Source organism: Drosophila yakuba, chromosome 3R, assembly GCF_016746365.2.
Source record: "Drosophila yakuba strain Tai18E2 chromosome 3R, Prin_Dyak_Tai18E2_2.1, whole genome shotgun sequence".
NCBI classification, from domain to species: Eukaryota; Metazoa; Arthropoda; class Insecta; order Diptera; family Drosophilidae; genus Drosophila; species Drosophila yakuba.
The window spans coordinates 10,709,489-10,730,661 of record NC_052530.2 but is presented as its reverse complement, the minus strand read 5'-3'; the positions used below and the strand labels follow the sequence as shown (position 1 = coordinate 10,730,661).

Here is a 21,173-nt window from a genome sequence, read left to right as displayed (position 1 = left end):
ATATGGCCTCCCCCGCTTCGCAGTTGCCAATAGTTTTATGTTCTCCATGCTGCCTCGTTTCTCGGAAAAGCCGTTTTCCACGCTTTGTGTGCGTGTGCATGTTACGACTAAATACAATTTGAACGCCTGTTCTTTCCCTCCAGCAGAAACAGCAGCACCACCAGTCTTTATGGTGACTTTGTTGCTGGGTTATTATATGCTTTGGCTAATGTTTATGTATGTTAACCCAGGAGGAGAGTAACTCTCTAGATGCTAGTTGCAGCTGGGACAGAAATGGGGGTTTTATGTAAGACTTCCCCTTGCCCGTGGGTGAAATATAATTCACTTGGTTTCAGAATTAAAATGGTCAATGTAGCTGCTACTCATGAGCTTTCAAAAACTTTTCCATCCGTTAAAAGCAAATTTATAGTTTCTGTAATGTTGTATAGGACTAAGGTGTTTTACATCAACCCTACCTAATTCATTCCAGTTAGAAATAATATTGTTCTTTAAATCATGATAACAATAATTAATAATTTATTTCCCTTTTCTCTTTTTAGGTAAGTGACGACGTGCTTTCGCTCGCTTTTAACCACAATCAAGTAAGAGTTTTTCGTTTGTTATCATTTATTTTACCGGTGGTGGGTGGGTCTCCAATTGCAATGCATCAAAACTCACACCTCAGTGGCAGTGGCAGTGGCAGTGACAGTGGCAGTGGTGGTGGGCCTGTTTGTCTAAGTCCGTTTGGCTTCATAAATCAATCAGATCGGAGCGAGCCACGAGTGTCCAGGAATATCGACTGGTTTGGATTGGGCAGAAGGGTATATGGGTATATGGGCTTCATACAACGGCAGGCACACGGCGATTGACGGCACGAGATTTGCAGCATTTCCGGCGCATGACGCAAAGCAGTTAATTTGTCAAATGTCTGCACTTTATCACCCATATCTGTCCCGCTGTCTCCGGCGCCAACCCAACCCAATCCCCAATCCCGAATCCACAATCCCCCACTGGTGGCCAGGAGGGGCCTCCGTGAAAACGCATTACGCACTCAGACATTTTCGGGCGGACGCCTGGCACACACACACACAACACACTCTCCTCGTCGTATCTCTGTGAAATGTTGAGCCAAAGTGCAATCAGTGCAGTGGCGCATTTCCCACCGGAGCTCCGGACAGACGATGAAAATATCGAGACCCCTTCTCATCCCGAACCCTAACCCAACCCCAGCCCTAACCCAAAGCTAAACCCAAACCCAAACCCATAAACCCACTACCAGACCGTCTGTGCAATGTGGCAATCCTCTGCATTGTCGGTTGGGAAAATTCCGGGGGGAAAATTGTTAGAAAAACTCAGTGCTCTCTCTTTGTCTCTCGCTCACTCTCACCCTCACACTCTCGCGCTGGCAAAGCAATTTAAAGTTGCATCCATAACATCACAAACAGCAAAGACAACAACATTTTCGGCCAGGACATTGGCCTGGGGAAATTTCACTGGCTAATGTTATCCCCACTCCCGCTCTCCCAAAAGCCAGCTCCCAAATGTCCTTTCGCAGTCAACAGGCCGTCAGAGTCAGACTTGGACTGGTGCACTTAAAGAAAAATATACCCTATTTAACCATGTGCAAAAATTAATTCAACTTTTTAACATATTTTGGTACTTTCTCGCTAAAATAAGCAATTGAAGTACTTCTTCAGTATGGTTTAAAGGAAAGGTTAAAAAACCTATAAAAATTAGAATGCATATTTTCTGCCAGTGTGGAATGAACCACGGTCCGAGATGCGTTGACCGAATTCGTAATTAGAAAAGTGCTTGCTTGATAACTCACTTTTCGCTTTCTGTATTGACCGCTGGGGGAATGAGCACGAGGTGTCCCAAAGGACTTTTACTCCATCCTCCTTCACCCCATCCTCCTGGCATCCTGTGTAACCATTTAATAGCTCTGGAAATCAGTCATTAGGCAAGTGCAAGGCAGGGGTGAAGAATACGCAACAGCCTGCAATGAAATTAACACAAAAATTCTATTAGCCTGGCTTCACTAATTGGCCTGCTGTTGCTGATTGCTCACAACCTCACATCCTCACATCTTTCTGTTTATCTAAATAAACTCCAGGCCAGTTGCATTTCCACTTTGGCTGTGTAGCAAAACGCAAGCCAAATGTAAATAAAAAATGTCATCAAAATGTCATTACGTGGGTGCCCGACACAACATATGCCCCGATTTATTTACTTTTTTTTTGGTTTTTTTGGTATTGTTTATGGCACCGACTTTTAAATTTAAGCACAAATTTCCATTCCTCATTGTTGGCACAGCCATAGTAAAGGGGCATCTGCCACCCCGACTTGCAGCCACCGAGTTATTATGCAAATGAAAGGCCAGCAAAACCTAACCCATATAGTGTCTAAAAAATTAGCATTTTATGCAACAGCCTGCACATAATTTGGCAGCAGAAAATAGGGGAAAAGTGGAAATTTAAGCCCTTTGTTTTAATGATTTTTATGGTTAGTAATTGGAGAGCATTAGATGCATTTAAAAAATGTCCTCATTAATACTCATTATGTTTAAGTATTAGGTCTACTGAACTTGCACTAATTCGAACTTAAAGCCCAGTCGAAAGTCAAAAATGAATGCCCAAACAAAGGTTTTAAAGCGACAGCTAGATCCAAGCCCCCGGATCGCGTCCTTTAGGTCCTTTGTAGCATGTTGTATGCATTTTTGGTCAGTGTGGTCGGCATTTTGTCAACGGAGAACAACACTGGGCGGCAGTAGCAGTAGAAGCGACAGTGATAGCCATGCAAAACATGGTCGGGGGTATGGAGGTATGGCGGGATGGATGGACCATTGGGGGGTAGTGGGGGGATATTAGGTAGGGGGCCGAGCAACAACAGCATCAACATCAGCGTCAGCAACAACAGCAATTGTGGCATCCTCTAATGACAACCACACGTCATCAGCGATGTTCCCTTTTGCCGGCTTTTGGCCCAAACAACGTCATCGCTGTCATTGTTGTGAACGCCCCCATCCGACACGCCCACACGTAGAGATCCTGTGCATGCACACGTATATAAATCTCATTGTGTACAGTTGCGGTCAGAATAATAATAACACTGCCAAACTGAGAATATATTTGAGCAACTCCAATCAATTTCCTGGTACTACACTACGTATACGTGACAAATGCGGAAATCTAAACGCGGCAATAGGTATTGCCAGATTTTTCGGCAATTATTGAACAAATATAGAAGCAAATACAATAGCTTGATAGTAAAATCTTTGTTCTAATATCCTGAACTTAATTGTTTCTGTAGGACATGTATTAAAAATGCAAATTTCTTTGGCGATGGCTGCCGCAGAAGCCTCATCACCATCAGCATCATCAGCAGAAGGATCAGAAGGAGCCAAGGACTACGAGACGTAGTTGTTGACTCATTTGCATTATCGCATCTAATCATTGTCATCAACAACAATGTTGCTCGTTAGTCTCGGCCAGCCGAATTCGGGGGTATTGGGGGTGTGTGATATAGAAAAGTTGCAATTGCAACATTTAACTTTAAATTACCATTTAGTTTTGTTTTCATTTTTAGTTTTTCGATCTGGCGAGCAATAACAAAAAGAATAAACTATTTGGGAATGTAAATTGTTGCAGTGGCAAACGATGCGAATTGCAATTAAAATGCATTTGCAATTTGCTGCAATTGCAGCATTTGGCAGTTTCGAATTTAGAGTGCAATTCCCGATGCAGTTGCAGTTGCACTTGCAATTTGTGTAATTTGTCACTGCATTTAATTTGCTACTCTATTGCATTGCATCAGAGGGTAAAAGTGAGGGGCTGCCATAGAAGGCTGGACGCTTTTATTTTCGTTGTCCCACAGCCATTAATTGTAGCACACTTTTTTGGCTTGGAGGTTAGAAAAACGTGGCCCTAGGCATATATTGGTTTCATGCTACAGTATATATAGGTACAGATTTCCAATTCTAAATTTAAGCATATGAACTGTTTCAAAATAAAAATTTCAGCTTACAGAGCTACTAACTGGAAACTGAATGCCAAACTATTAAAAAGAAGCTTGTACTTAAAGCTATTTATTTGTGTTTAACTCGTGCGCACATTTAATAATCATTGAAATGAGATGTAATTATTTCGCCCCATTTAATTTCTGTATTTGCATTTTTCCGGAAGGGACTTAGATTGTCTATTTCCTGCCAAGACACTTGCTATACAATGAAAACTCCAACTGCATTTGACAGATACACACGGGCAGATGTGAGTTTTTCCATCACATCAATGTGTGTCCTACGTTTTTTTCTTATTGCCCCTCCTAATTTGCATGCAGAAGCAATGGGGAAATATTTATGCACAATTAAATCAAGTAAAAGGAGGGAATAAATTCAGCATACTCGTACGCTCTGCCCATTTGGCTAGGCAATGGAAAAAATGCAAATGACATTAAAGCCGACTGCGAGTGTGTGTGTGTGTGGATAATGGGTAACGCAGTAGTTGACCCACATTCGCCATCTCGTACTGCCACTTTATCCCTCTCGCTTTTCCGCAGTCTGTGTGCCAGTTTTTAATTTTTCTTGACTTTTTCGCTGCTCTTGATTTGCGGCGAATTTTTCTGCGCTCGATTTCACGTGCTTCTCCCTTTATTTCAACCCTTTCTTTTACTTTATTTCGGGACTTAATGTGCATTAAGCATGTGTTTGCCCTTGTGTGTACGTGTGTGTGATTGTGTGTGTGTGTGTGTGTGTGTATGGTATGTTCGCTAATTAAGTGGCATTATGTGCTTCTTTGCTGCCGTTTTCATTTCCGGTCTTTTATTCTGGTCACAGGTTTTCCGCTTCAAACAACTCATTCAACCGAGGTTTTGCTTCTTAAATTATTTTCACTTTTTTTGTTGAACTCAGAGAGTTAATTGGATATCTCTTCGCTGGTAAGCTTGCTTACTGCATTTTTCAAATTAGGTAAACTATCAGAGGGAATAAATATTTATAAGAGAAACTAATTGATGGCCAAATAAACATTTAGATAAAATACAATGAAGTCATGGTGAAAGGCAACTTGGACCCAATTTCAGCTAAATCATGATTTATTTTACATTTTGGCATTGTTTGCCATTTATTTGGCATTTATAAGGTATAATTTATAGCCCACCCACACATATTGATTACTACTCTGGCAATGACATTTGCCGTCCTTTTGGCAACTTCCTCGGAACTCTAGCAATTTTCCAACATTTTCAAACATCCAGCTAACCCGCAGAGCAGCTGAAAAGTTTACAAAGTTCATTAACAATAAAGCACATTTTTGCCGCATTGAACAGCGACTAATGCAATCAATTTCAGTGCAACTAATTAAATATTTAATATGCATTTTGCCAAACACGCGGAAAAAAGTGCTCGCTAATGTAAATGTAATTTGATTGTATTCACAAACACGACCGCAACTACAATCTGTAGTAATTTAAATGCGGCAAATCGAGGGGCGTTATATTGGTTTTAGGGCTTGTGTTAATAAACCCGATAAAAAGGATCTTTCCCGATTTTTTTCGTATTTATTTCGATTGTCATTTTAAATGTTGGGCAAATATGTCAGCGATAAGCGAGACAATTTACATTTAGTGCCAGGAAATGAGTGCCGTTTTTTAAACTACACAAGACATCAGCTTTAAATCTTTCATACTACAATTTATAAAGTACTTAACTATTTATCATCAACCTTGAAGCCAAATTATGAAGACTTATTCCAATTATATTATTTCGTATTTTTCCCAATTATATTTCTTTGTCAGTTTTTACGCACAATTTTCTCGGCTACGAAGCGTGAAACATTGCAAATTAAAGCATAGCGTACAGAAATAATAAGTTAACTTTTTCTTTTTTCCTAATTTTCCTAGTTTACTTTCTCAGTTTTGGTTCAACACGAACTATCAGCGAACCGAAACGTTGAGAAAATTGTTTGCTCAAGTGATTACTTTTACTTTCACTTGAAAGCAGGAAATTAGATTTGTACCATTTCTTTCGATGGTGACGTATACGCTAAGGATTTAATTAATAATGCATAAACCAATTCTGCTAAGCAATTGGATGTACTGCTATACATATATGTAATTCCCTGCCTATATTATGACAGAAATGGCAATCGAAACCTTTGCCTGGCCAAAGTTTAATGGCCAGCAAAATATATATTTGGCCAGCAACAATTTGTGGAAATGTTGCAGCACTCAACGCCATATCTCTTTGTGCATGTGCTGATAATAGTGTTAATTATGCGCCTGTCAATATGCCAAACGATTTTAGCCTGAAATATGCTGGTTTCGACCGTTTCCGTGCTGTTTCTGTTCTGGCTTTCGGTTCGGGGGGGAAAATCAGTGTAAGCCCAACTAAATCTGAGTGAGCCGAGAACCACCGGGCAAACTAATTGAAGTTTGTATTTAGCACAGTGACAAAACATTTGCACAAATCCGAAAACAATTCCGCCTTTTCCCCCGCAAAAGCCATTCCACACGTTATCGCAGCTGTTCTGCCTCCGGGCCAGGTTAGTCTGGTATGGAATGGTCTGGTCTGGTCTGGTCTGGTCTGGTCTGGTCTGGCATGGAATGGCATAGAGCCCAACCCAGACGGGCTTTCAGATTCAGAAATAGCAACACAATTTTCAATTTTAATTAAAGTTCAAACTTTGCCAATTATCTGGGGAGCATAGCCAAAGAGAGGGGGAGGGGGAGAAGGTCCCGTGATCCCAAATTAAGCGCATCATAATTTGCATACGATTATTATTGTGGGGTTAGAGAGGGCGTTGTACGATGCCATGATTGATAAATCAATTTGTCCCAGCTCAAGTTTTATTTGTAATCAAATGATTTGCGCTGGAATTAGTTGGAAATTTGTGCGCATTAGTTGGTAATCGGGTACTGTAACTGAATGTGGAATTATTGCTATTGTTTTAGACGGTTTTATGTTATTAAACATATTATTCTTTTAATGCATTGATGCTAACATTCAATAGTTTAATCTACTATTTATCCCGTAAATCCCATATTAATGCGATATTTTTCTTGCTTTCTCTTTTTAGGTAAGTTTCGGCCATTCAAAATCCCCTGAAACTATACAGCAAAGTGTTGTAAGTACCCAGAGTTGCATTGAATACATAGGAATAAAAATAACATTTCTCGTTTCGCTTGATAAATGAAAAATTTAACAAGCTTTGCAGCTTGTGTGTGTGTGTGAGTGGGGGACAAATAAACAATGAAATGGCTAAAGCCGAAAAATGCCGCAGATCCATAAAAAGCCCGTTACAATCTGTTAGGCTGCCTGGGTTGCCCAGGAGTGGCAGGGTTGCCACCACCACAAATCATGCAGCATTCTGCTGGCATTCTGAATCAACATGGAAATGCCATCGTTGGCCAATGCATGGCATTTAATGCGAATGCGAAACTAAAAATAAGTAAATCCAAAGAAATGCTAACTACTTCGCCCCGGCAAAACATGCAACATTCGAAACATTTTTCAAGTTACCAACCAGTAGAAGAAATGACATTCACAGCCCAAATGGATTGTGCTAACTCCATGTTACATTGTGCACATTTCTATATGTATGTACGAGTATATATAGATTTTTACAAATTAAACAGCAGTCGCCACAGCAGTCGGATTTTAGTTGTTCTACTCCGTTTCAGTTTCAGTTTCAGTTGCTTGTTTTTTGTTGCACGGGTGCGTGTTGCGGTCTCATAAAAATTTCAGCTAAAAACTCTGAAAGCTCTCCGATTTCTGTTATGGCAGCCATTTTGGATTAGCCACCACGAAGAGGTCCGTTTTTTGTGTGTGCTGGTGTGTAACGGTGTGGGTGTGTGAGGCAATAAAAGGAAATCAAAGTTTATGACATTCACTGGGCATTTGCACTTGTGTGTGTGTGTGTGTTGGTATGTGTGGGCCAAAAGTTGTAAGTGGATAAGGCGGCAAAGTCCTTTAGCTTTATCGATGTCTGTCTGAGTATGGGAAACTGTAATCGCTTGGGGGATAAATGTTGTTTAAGATCTTTAAAACTGGTTTGCAGATTGTATCGTTATGGCAAAGGATTCACAATCACTGGCCAATCATACGCTAAATTATTCAAATGCTTATTACAGCTGATGTCTCTTTGTTTAAAAATCAGTTTCCATATTAAGAAAATAAACATTCTTAAAGGGCACCTTTGTGCCCATGTCTTTGTTTTCTTCCCCATTAGCCAAGCAATCAAATCAAACAAATTGTTGACAAAATTCCAGCGAAGTGAATAAATAAAAACGCCCGAGGTCATTAAATCAAGCTCACGCACACCTAACCCAAACGCACCACCCACAAAATAAAGAAAAAAACCACCCAATGGGGCAGCAACCACCAAATCAACGCAAATTACAATAACTAAATGCTTTTGCTGGCCCCATAAAAAAGAATCAGGAGAAAATACCCATATTATGCATGTATAAACGGGAGTTGGTCTTGACGCTAAATAAATAAACTGTTAAAATATGCAAGACACTGCGAGAAAAAGCGGGTGGCTAAACTACAAAGCAGCGCAAGTGTGAAGGAAAAATTTCCATAAATCACATTTCAGCGAGGCAACTTTTCGCGTGACAAAAATCAACTAATGTGGTTAATAAAAATAAAACAGAAAACAACAAAAAAAATGAAAACAGAAACCTGCCGAAAGTGGGCGGGGCCAAGAGGATGAGGGGCGTGACAAAAGTTTATTGCAAAGTTAAACTGAACTTAAGGAACAAACGGTGGAAAAGCCTGAGCTTGGGGCCAAGAAAATTTCCCTCCGCGGGGGGAGTGGGGAGGGGGGTGTGGGAAAATGGCACCCACTACCCCATGGGCGTGTAAATCACTTTCAGCGAAAACTTTTCCCACCAAACGGTGCTCGAAATTTATGCAAATGTTGTTGATGTTGCTACTGTTATTGCTCTTGTTGTTGTTGTTGGTGCTGTTGTTATTTCCTCACCTGCAGCAGCGCCACCTGGCGGTGGCAATTGTCGTTGACATTTTCACCTGCTTTTCCTCGGGTGTGATAAAAAAAAAAGGAGAAGCCGAGCCAAAGTTTGCTGCCCAAAAAGAAAACTCAAATGAAAAGAGAAGTAAAAGAAAGTCATAAATTGCCTTTAAATACATCCCAACACTTGGAAAAGTGTTGTTTTCAAAAAACCAGTGGGGTGCCAATGAGAATTTCCCTTTGATGGCAACCTTTCTGTGGGCTTTATGAGCAGTAGTTTCATGTTGATTTATGTTTGATACGTATCTGGCATTAATAGTGCGGTGGAGGGTATATGTATTTCGTGGGCACTTCTACTGGCAGCCTGTCTCGTTAGTAAACCTCCGAAGAAATGACTGCCCTACGATAAAGTGACAGAAAATCAATGAATATTGAAATGCGTTCATTTTTGGTTTTTTGTTTGGTTTTTATGAGTGGCCCGAAAACAAACAGGGAAACAGAGAAATCAGGGGAGTTGGGGCGCTGAGGTTGCCTGTGATTAGGAAATAAAATGGGGACAGAAATAACCAATAATTCATTAGGTGTCTGTCACTATCGTATATGGGCAAACACCTGCACATTCGAGCAATTTGAGGGGATGGAAAGGTTGGTGGATTCAGTTAGTTATTCACGTAATCGATTTCACATCATGATGCACTGAAGTTGCTGAACGTAGGAGAAATTGAAGTTAATTCAACGAAATGTACTTGTTTCGCTCCTAAAACATATATTCCAATATATATATACAAAGTAAACTTAAAGCCTTCGCAGACCAGCATTAAATTTGTATCTGCAAGCACTTTGTGTCGTAGTCACCCACAGTAGCTTGTGTTTAGTGTTATTTTTTTCTGAAAAAGTACCCACATGGAGAGGAAACGAAACGAAAGGGAAGGAAAGGAAAGGACCTCAGCCATTGTGCCACCACATATGGCAGCTTAATTTCATTTAGCTGTGACCTCCCTTGCCCCGCGCGCCTTTCCTCCATTCCTTCGGGCCATTCTCATGAATTTTTCTCATGGTCTTCGTACGCTTTTCTAAATGCGAAATTCCCCGCCTATAGACGACAACACGCCCGCAAAATGGCATTCAAGAGGAGGTGATGGGGCAGGGGGCTGCGGTCGAGGGAAATGCAACTGCCAGCTCACTCATTATGTCCTAGACAGGGCTGGAATCCTAAAGACCGCCAGGGCACACATTAAAATTGTATGATGTGGCAGGGTGCAGGGCAGCTGCACCGAAAAAATATAAAGAAAGTTTACAAATATTCTATGGAAAAATAGAAAAACACTAAAGTGGATAGCTAAAAATAATAATACATGTTATACAGCTAGCTTAACAACTAGTTTATGAATGTATTAAAGTTACAGAGCAAATAATGCTGTTTTAACGAAATGTATAAGGAACTAGGTTACTTAAATACACTTGAAGAGGACATTACATGCGGCTGGCACTTATTATGTCTTTTGAAATCTGCCATTTTCTGTTGCTCTGTAGTTGCGAATGCGAGCAAAACGTTGCCTACTTTTGTGGCCGTCGTCTAGTTCAAACACACTGGAAAACAAGAGGCGGCCAGAAGGACAAGGGACGAGGCGGTCAAGACAGAAAGTGCTGCTCCCTCCTTCGTCCTGATCACCATGTGTGTGAGTGTGTTTGCGGTGTGTGTGTGAGTTTGTCTTTTGTTTGCTTTTCGCCGTTGAAAATCAGGCTATCGATTTTTTCCCCCACACACAAGGAGCCAGAATTGAGGAAATGAAGGCGGCATAGGCAGCCAGAGGGGGCGTGGCCGTGTTACTTGCGCTTTTTCCGCATGCTTTCTGTTTACATTTTCACGGGAGGACACACGCCGCTCCTGCCGTCGAGGGAACCATCAGCTTAATGCGGAACTTTAAGCAGTTTTGCGACGGCCACTGGGAAAATGGCCACTGAAATGGAAATTCAATTTGAAAATGCAGCAGACACGGGGGCGGTCGGTCGGTCAATCAAAGAGTTTGACAGTTTGTACACCTGGTGTGGGTTATTTAATTTGCAAATAGAAACTAATTTACCGGCAATTAGCAGCAGGCAGCAACACCGAAGGCAAAAGCAAACAAGGACGAGCAGACAAGTACTGTGTACCCCACTCAATTCCCCTCTTATCGGTACTCTAAAGTACGGTACGCCATCCAAATACCGATTGTTGGTTTGCTTAGCAATTAATGATTTTCAGTTAATTTGAGAGGCAAGTCGGGCATGAAATTGAATTTAAGACGCCGAGCACGTAGCAATCATAACCAAAAAGAATATTGGCCCCAATGCTCTTGGCCAAGGCAGAAAGCAGCGAAAGGAATGGAAAGGCCAGCATGAAGGCATTCCTGTCAATTAATAGCAGTTTTGTGGAGTCCGCAGAGGAAGTATTGCCAGGCGATGAAGTGTGGATCCCGGGGAAGTCACGTATTCGGGAAGTGAGCAAATGAATCGAGAAGAGAATTAGGCCAATCGAAGTGGCTTTCTGCCGAGTCAAGAGCAAATATGTAAGTGTGGTGTAATATGACAGCAGGAAGACAATTAAAGCTTGCGTACCGAAACGTTTAATTAGGAGATTATTTGGAACCTCGTAGTTTAGCTATCAGACTGTATGGCGCATTTTGCTGTTTAAACTTTAATAAAATCGGTTTTAAATGTGAGCACCTGCTCCAGCCAAATAAAAACACAAATGCCCCAAATTAATTGAGACTCTATAATTAAACTCTGACTTTATATTCAAGCCTCTTTTCTGTTTGTGCCTGGCATTTCTGGAACGGTCCAATTTATTGGCCATCTCCACATTTTCACCTTACCATCAGTTTCTCGCCAAACTCTATTTTTTCGGTTGAAATGCTGTCAGCGCAATTTTCGCCGCCATCAAAAAGCAATTGTCAAACGGGACAATTGGGCTGGAAAAGCCGCGGAAAATGCTCGAATTGCAGGTGACTGTCACTCGCAAATGTGTGGGTGGCTTCTACGAATGCCAAATTTTAATTGAAATTACGTGCATTCGTGTCCCCAAGCAATGGTTTAATTCAATAAGCCAGGAAGCTCCAAAAAAAAAGCGTACAGCTTTTCTAAAAGTGTGCTTCAAATTTGAAATCTCTCGAATAGGGAGGGCGTGAAAAAAAACCTAATTGACTTTCTAATAGTTGAGCAAATAGTTGTGTGCGCCCCCAAAGAATGCAACAAAGCTGGCCAGACAATCAAAGTTGGCTGCTGTAAAACCACCGCATGCCACCCACAACCACCCACAGCCACCCAAAAATGTTTGCCGCTCACAAGAAATTTCTTCTCGCTTTTTTTTGTTTTTTGTTTTTGTTGTCTTGCCAGCTGGTCTTGTTTGTTACGGCAAATAGTTTTAATGGGCGGCGGTTTTCCGGCCAGCAAGTCGAACTTTTCCACTGCTGGCGCAAGACAATGGAGAAGAAAAGCGAAAGAACTCGCTTCAATTTGCAGCAATTTGTTATGAAATTCAAAGGGATCTGCATGGTTTTATTCCCTTGGCAATTTGCAAGGCAATTAAACTTGACGCCGAACGACGAACGAAGAACGGCGGCGGGCAAAGTTCAAAGTTCCTTCGCACAACGTTGCGTATGCGCAATGCTTGACCGGCGAGAAGTGGAAACTTGCTGAAATAAAAACTGCATAAATAAACACTTTGGCTGGCAGCGGGGAACATTGACTTCTGCCGCCCTTCACATTTCACATTTCCATGTAATTCCGTGATTGCGCATTTATGGCTTCATTTGCCTCAGATATTTTTATGTCCGTCCGATTCGTTTGATGATGAGGGGGGATGAGTAATGCAGAGGGAGAGGGGTGAATATGAAGGGGCTTCCCTTTGTGGTAATTGGCAGCATCCTTTGAGCCCCCACACCACTGCGGCTATCGAGCGTTTGTCCTACGGCATTTGGCAATAATTTACTTTAAATGTGCTCCTCATGTAAATGAAGACTACCACACTGTATTCCAATCCATATATCAACATTGTACTAACCGCTGCACAAATTAAGGTCACATTTGCCGAACATTCACTGCCGCTTTCCACATTTCCACATCTCTGCGTCATCATTAAATAAGGCGAATGCAAAGTGAACCCCGAAGTCTCGGGGCAAACGTAAAAAGGAAATGGCGTAATTTCATTAATAAAATAACACTGGCAGGGAGAGCGAGGAAATGGAGCGAATTTCGGTGGTTGGCGGGTTCTTTAGTGGTTCGGATTTTACACAATCCAGTTCTGCGGTAGGGGAATGAAATGGCCCCGAAATCCTACTTATGCATAGTGAATGAGGCCAAGAAGACAACTTAACCTTAATCGAGAGTTTTAATGCCTTAAATTGATTTTTTTTGTTACTTTAGCTGTTGTGTTGATAGCTTGAGATTTAATAAAAGCGTTAAAAACTGCAATGGCTTTCTGGATGGCCACAGTTTTGTGAAACTAGTTCCCCTTCTATAGTTTCCCAAAGTTCGCCCAGAAGTTTGTCATCGAATGTTGAACTTTTCATTATTGAGTAAAGGAACGTAAGCCAGCTTAACCCATTTTTCATTACTCCTTTCACGGTCCGATGTCCTTGAGTGGCTGGAATTTATGGGTGGAACCAAAGAAAAATAGGGAGCCGGAAAATGGGGGCAAATACGTAATTCCTGCAAGGTTGCAAGGGAAGGAAAATAAAGAAAAGGCGGCAGGAAAGTTTAACAAAACTTATGAAATATGTGGCAAAGTTGAGGCGTAAATAGAAACTACAATGTTGTCGACTCTGCCCCACCTTTCTCCTTTTCCCCTCCCTGCAATTTACCCACCATTTTCGTTTTCCGCCTTTTCCACTGCCTTTGCTTTTGTGGCTCACGTTTCAGCTGGAAATTGCGAGTAACGAGGAAAATTAAAAAGCAATATACAAACAGCAATCACGCACACAGCAGCACAAAAAGAAAGCTGAAACTCAAATTGAAGAAAGTCAAAGTGTGCACTGTTAAAAACTAGAAAAGTACAATGAATGTCCTCAAAGACGTTGATCAGGTATAGACAATTTAAAGTCATTTATCATTTGTTACATTCGATTTAGTTACTTATTTTGGCTCAAGGTCAAATCTGAGATGTAAATAACAACTCAGATACGTTTCTCCCAGTGTAGATGTGGGTGTGTCCCGAGCCTAAAAGTAGGCATCAAAAGCACACGCGTGTGCGGTCATTAAGTAATTCGCTTTAATGGTCAGCAAGCTGGCCACTCTTTTGGATCCAACTCCCCTCCCACCCTCTCTCACACTCTCTCTGTGTTTATTAGAGCTTTTCCCCAACGATTTTCCCACCCACTCGTTTCCACTGCTGGGTGATTGCCTAATGAGCCACACAACGCGAACAGAACACGCCGAAAGTGCGCTAATGTTTGTTTGTGGCATTAATTTTGTTTACAAGTCGTTTGTGCAGGAGTACCCACGAGGGTCACCCAAACACCCAAACACCCCAGTTACCCACTCCACCCCACCACCCCTTTCTTTTGCCTCCCCTAAAGTGTCCCCCCAACTAGCTATCCTTTCATTAGCGAAGGGCTGCCCCACCAGCTAGCACGTCAAGCTAAACCGCTCCTCCATTCACCATTCACCATCATTCATATTCAATTTGCGTTCTGTTTTTATTGCGCCTTAGCACAGACTACAAATATTTGAATTGCACTCATTCTGCTCGGCTATGCAGATGGGTGAAATGAAAAGCGGTGGGGTCTTTTGGGTGAATTGGGGGTGTGGGGGTAAGAAAATGGACACTTCCTCGAGGAGCGCACTTAATTGATTGCCTTTCAGCTTGAGCCAGGACACTGAGGGTTCCACGGAGGGTTGGCTGCGTAATTGATATTTAATTAAAGCGCAGCAACTCAGCTGAAGTAGCTGCCAACTCATGAGTGTCCTGCAAAAAGGACGAACGCGTAGTTCGTAGTCCTTCCACCCAAACGGAGACATTGAGCGTGAGTAATGACAGTCATCGCATCTCGAGTCAGCAGCTGGGGGAAAGTGAGCTAGTAAGAAGTTCAAGCTGAGCACAGGAAATTGGAAAAAAAGAGGAAATTAAATCAAGTGGCCAAGTAGAGTTTCAATCGCTCAATAGAAACAGAAAAGGACAATCTGCACTTTTTGTTCAAAGTGAAAAGGGAATCCAATTTAATATACTTTGTTTATGGCAGACACGCAGATCTTTTCAAGAGACTGGAAAACCAATCTTTTCTCCAATGCAATGATTGAACTATTAATATTTCAATCAAATTTAATAAAACTTTATTTATCCGAACCCAAACTTCCGGGGAAAAATGTGAAAACTAATTCGAAATAATTTGACCAACTGCTGAAGCCAACTTGAGATTATTCACGTCACACGGAACAACAAAAAACTATGTCAACTGGTGGAAAGCGGAAAATGGGGAAAACCCGAAGCAGAAAATAGAAACAGAAGCAGAAAAACCCACCAATTGCAGCAAATCAAGCCGAACAACTTTGTGTATATGCCACTTGAAACTTTCCGGCTTTTCCGCAGACAAGGTGAGGTAGGCAGTTAGCCAGGCAGTTTTGGCCTGGTCCTCGAGCGTTTTGTTTGCCTTTCTGCTGTTTTTGCTGTTTTTGCTGTTTCTGCTGTTGCCACTGCTGTTTTCCTGCCGCTTTTTTCCCTTTATTTCGTTGCCTGGCCATAATTATAAATCAACTAGCTGAGTGCGCCCCACCTGCTGCTGCTGTTGCTGCTTACTCCCAACTAACTAATCCACTCAGGCAAATGCCGGAGGCAACATTAAGAGCTGCCACCACCCACTCAACTCCACCGAACTCCTGCCAACTCCTGGCGACCCACTTGCAACAAGTTGGGTGGCGCTGGTCCGGGTGGGCGGGCATGTTGCCACAGTTAGTTGACTCACTTTCACTCGAAGGGCGTCACAGAACTGAAACAGAACCACAACCAGAACCAGAAATACACGGTGATAATTGTGCCAATACTGAAGAGAATTCACGAAAATGCAAGCTCTTTAGGTTGTGTTTGATTATTATAGATAGTAAATTCTGTAATTAATGCCATGTACATTTATTATGAAGAACGATTGCCTTTTTCTCAGTGCAGATAGTGAGAGCAGTGGTGGGGCGTCCCACTCGGGGCAGCTCCCCTGTGTATGACATCAGCTATAATTTCCATTACGAGTCGAGCGCTGAAAATTGCACACCAGGGAGCTTATTAAGCACGCTTCCCCCCGCACAGTAATGTGCAAATGAAATGAAATAAAAATGTCAGGGCGCAGGGTTCGGAATGCCAGAGAACCGAAATAAGTGGAAGGGAATTGTGAAAAAACGCGAGTTGTGGGCCATACTGGAATACTGAAACACTGAAATGCCAGAGAATGCGAAAAGGGAGCCACACGACACCGGGAAAGTTGGGCAAACATTTTTCCATAATTTTGCCGCTGGCTGGCAGCGCTTCACTTGTTGCCAATCTGCTCTGGAACTACCAATCCTTGCGCCATAATACCCTTAATTCCCATGTCCTGAGTAATGTTAGCCTAAGGACAATAACTCGAGTGTGTCATGTGCGGATCGTAAATTTGCCACTGACCCGGCCATTTGCATAAATCACTGGATATTGCAGCGGGTGGCGGGTATGCAAGCTTATGTGGCCATTAAAGACGCATTCCAGGCAGTTTTATAACGAGTTTGGAATTAAAGAAAGAAGAAAGAGCAGAAACATTCAGGAAAGTACAGATGCTACTGACTTTCTAAAACGTATCATATAATATGCTTCTGCTTTTGAAGAAGGAAAAGGTTTTTCCTTCAGTGCTCTCGGGGGAAAAAAAAGGAATCTTATTGGAGCGGCACTTACATCACTTGGCAACTAAATCAAAGCATTGCATACTTTACGGGCGTGAAATTACATAAGTTCCCCTCACCGCTCCGCTCAGCTCTCGTCCCTTCTCCAGTTTCACTTCTCCAGCACTTTCCCTTTGTTTTCAATTTCGTTTTAATAATCGTAAAGGAAGAGGAACTGGGGAGAAGCAGTTGTTGGCGAGGCTGGGACGAGGACTTTGGGGGCCATGGCAACCGATGGCTCAGATTTCAACACTTATTTGGCTTCTGATTATTATTTCATGCTCGTGGGCCGCACCGAGTCGCAGGACTCTCCCCGAGTCCTACGAGTCCTGAATCGTGAGTCCTGAGTGCCGAGTGCTGAGTTCACGCATCACGCGCCCAAAAGTATGCAGGCCACGATATTTGCTTTTTATCGCCTTCGCCACATTTCCACATTTTCACATTTCGGCGTGGAAGAGCTTGGCCCTGTTGTTTTCGAAAAGTTTTGCGTGTTATTATTATTTTACTTTGCCATCTTCATTCCACGTTTCAGCCACGTTTCAGTTTTATTTGCCCTTTTTGTTTGGTTTTATTTTCACTGTTGCCCTGCACCATTCATCAATAATTCACATTTATTCCTGCTTCCCACTCGCCTTAATGTTAATGTCATCCCAGTTGGTTTCGCAGCAGCAGCAAAAGATTCGCTTTGCTTTTCCCCTTCAATTCGCCATGTAAGCAATCGACATGAGACTCCATCGGGGAGCACTGTCTTTGGAGGGGGCGTGGCAGAGTCATTGAAGCACAGTCATTGAAGCCATTATGCACATATCCTTATGCTCGGCTACGACTCCAGGTGCGTCCGAAAGGGGACTGCAAATTTATGCCTTTTGCACAACAGTCTCAAACTGACTTTCCTGAGGGGATACTCCGAATACGTTGGATTCCAGAGGAAAAGGCACTAATGCCTCGACTACATCAAAGTGGATGGGAAATGTGTGGAAAGCGGGGCAGTACAAGTATACACGAGTATAACTAGAAGGCAAATTCCTATATTCACCATAAATTTAATTGTTAAGTACATAACGAATTAATCAGCATCAAGCACACAGCTCAAATGAGCTTCAGATCCGGTTTACCTTCAACAAGGCAATTTATGCATCTAGTTTCCAGTGCTTTTTTCTGTAATGCCTGAGTGGCTGTTGCTCCTGGTGATGATATATCCACATGGCCAAAGAGAAGGCATAAAATAGGAGAAAAATAAAGGAGGACATGTTGAGCACTGGGAAAATAAAACAAGTAACACAACACGCAGTCATGCGTTTTTCCCGTTTTAGCTCCTTGTTATTTCACTCGCTTTTCTGCATTCCTCATGCTGATTTGATTGGATTTGATTTAATTTTCCAATTGAAAACACTTTATCATGTTACCGGTGCACGTGTGTATGTTCTGCTAGAACAACACGAGCGGATGCCATCTGGTTATGTGCATACTCGTATGTATTGCGAACGAGAGTAAGCTTGTGGCAACGGGGCGGTTACTTGATATGACTGATAATCACGACTTAACGCCATATGTTGCGACCCATTAAGCTAGATTTTACCATAAGCCTAAATGAGTTATTCCAGGAAATAGCTACAGAAAATGTAATACTTCTCTGCGATAAATCCGCGAGATTTTATGAAAGACAGACGAATGAATCCTTAGGCGTTTAAAATCCTACTGTGTCATTAATGCAACTCTAGGTACTTACTCCCTGAGGACTACCAACCCTCAGCGTGACTGCAATTAAACCAATGAGCCGATAACTAACCTGCTTCTCATTTCTTTTCGCCCCGCAGCAACTGTTTCGCTCGCAGAATCCGGGCCTTGCAGCAGTTGCCACAAATGCAGCGGCCGCAGCAGCAGCCGCAGCAGCTGCCACATCGGCAGCGAGTGCTGCGGCAGCTGTGGGCGCACCACCCGTTCCCAACGGATCGCTGCAGCAGTCGCAGCAGCAACAGCAGCAGCAGCAACAGCAGCAGCAGCAGCAACAGATGCACATGGCGGCCGCGTCGCAACAATTCTTGGCCGCCCAGCAGGCGCAAAATGCGGCCTATGCCGCCCAACAGGCCACGCCCTACGTCATCAATCCGGGCCAGGAGGCTGCCCCGTATATGGGCATGATTGCCGCCGCCCAGATGCCGCAGTACTACGGAGTAGCGCCCTGGGGCATGTACCCCAGCAATCTGATTCCGCAACAGGGAACGCAGCCGCGCCGCCCCCTCACCCCCTCGCAGCAGGGTGCCGAGAATCAGCCGTATCAGGTGAGATATACATACATATATGAAGCCCATATAGCGCATTTTCATCCGGCTCAGTTGCCAGCGATTAACAATGAAGCTCCGAGCGCATGCACATACATAGTGGCACTGGTTTGTGGCACCACGGTGCTGTACATGTGACAGGTGTCAATTGAGTGTATCAAAGGCTTTACACTCGCGGTCACAGCAACAGCAACGGCAGCGCTGCTGTCAGTTAGACAAACTAAGTTTAAGGATTTCCTTTTCGAAACAATCTCAGCATATTAAAATGCCATTTGAATATTAAAACTGCATTGAAATCGATTTCGATTGCAGCATAAAGTAGTTATTACGCAGCCATTGCAATTGTACGTTTGTAAATTCCAAATAAAAACTGTACAATGATGTAAAGCTTCCCCTTGTAATTGTAACCACAACTAGTTAATCGGACCTAAAACGTTGTATATTTATGCTCTGTCTCTCTCTTTTTTTCTCTCTTTTATACTCACATCAACATCAACAACACGCTTCCATAACCAACAAACAATGAACAAAAAACCAAAACAAAAATCTAACCCCTGTACAAAAACGAAATCCGAATCGTGTATAATATCGTCGTGATTTCATCATCGTGCCACTGATGCTGCAGGTCATCCCGGCGTTCCTCGATCACACGGGCTCCTTGCTGATGGGAGGACCCCGCACCGGGACGCCGATGCGCCTGGTTAGCCCCGCCCCCGTTCTGGTGCCCCCGGGCGCCACCCGTGCCGGCCCCCCGCCCCCGCAGGGCCCACAGCTGTACCAGCCGCAGCCGCAGACGGCCCAACAGAATCTCTACTCGCAGCAGAATGGCAGCAGTGTCGGAGGTAAGTGCTCCTCTCCTTTGTACATAATACTCGCAGTGGGTGAAATTGAGCGATGATATGGATGAATTTCAAAGCAAATTGAATGAAAACTAATGTTTATGCCAGATAGGTTATAATCAAAAGTTACATGGCGTATGAGCAATATTTACCTAACCAAACTGGCACACAGTGCGTATGAGTAATGTAAAATATACACCACCTTCACTTGCAATAATGCAGCAATTCATTCGTTCATTTCGCCCAGTGTGGAGTGACAGAAATTGTAATTAGTGTAAAGTGTTGCACATCTTCATCAACATACCCAATAAAATTCACTCCCTTGTTGTATGTATGTACATGTGTATGTCTATAGCCATTAATCTTTGCTTATCTAACAATTCTCTTTGAACTTAAAGGATCTGAGCTCGTAAATAGCAAATATTCGGGCTTGCCGAACGCCTTTGAATATGTGTGAATATGTATGAGTCTGAGCAATAATAATAGAACAAAGGGTTACAGGGGAAAAGTCATTGCAACTTGTCAGCCACATTGCACGTCTGTGCAATTATAATCGTGCAATTTACAATATCGAATTTCATTTCGATTATTTTGCGTGTTTTGTTGCTCTACATTTTCATGTATAACACAACGCAACAAGGTTAGAAATAGATCCAAAGTAAATTCAGTTAATACGAAAAAAGTGACAAAGTTTAACTATTTTCCAGTTTAAGGTATTGTAAAGGAATATCGAAGAAAAAAAAAATTTCTCAATTCCCAAAGCAAAACATTTAGAGCTCCCCAAGATGGAATTACAGGGCATTCATGAATGTGGCATGACCCAGTCGAGAATGCATTTCTACACCATGGCAGCCATGAAAACCAACTGTTTGTGTCAGTAAATTTTCCTGTTTTTCATACATATCTAATGTACAGAAGAGCCATCGAGGAGTAAACTAACAACAATTGCATGCAAGCACGCAAAATGTTATTATTGCCAATGCCCCGGCAACTTCGGCTCTCAACTTCAACTTTAATGCAACTGCAACAACTGCAGAAGTCTTCCAAAACTGACTCATGCAACTCGATGAGTTTGGATAGAAACTCCTACTTTTTAGTTGGAGAAAAAAAAAGGAATGCAATGGAGAACGATGATAGTTTAAATCTAGATTAGAATTATATACTCTCGACGAGTTTTCAATTATTAAAAGAGAAACACTTTTAAATTCGTTAGAATTTTGTTAATTTGTTTG

The 21,173-nt window shown here is 42.4% G+C and overlaps 1 protein-coding gene across 8 annotated transcripts in view; it reads left to right on the top strand.

Moving 5' to 3' along the window:
- LOC6536321 (maternal protein pumilio) overlaps positions 1-21,173 on the top strand; it is a 177,995-nt gene that overhangs the window by 145,036 nt on the left and 11,786 nt on the right. For 5 of the 8 annotated variants that reach the window (XM_002096869.4, XM_015192177.3, XM_015192181.3 and 2 more), the window contains 2 exons: positions 18,638-19,102; positions 19,728-19,944. In XM_002096869.4, the coding sequence (XP_002096905.2) occupies positions 18,638-19,102; positions 19,728-19,944 (682 nt within the window). Of the gene's footprint in view, positions 1-539; positions 582-7,049; positions 7,098-18,637; positions 19,103-19,727; positions 19,945-21,173 lie in introns of all 8 variants that reach the window. The other 3 variants (XM_015192179.3, XM_039376764.2, XM_039376763.2) reach the window with 2 other exon arrangements.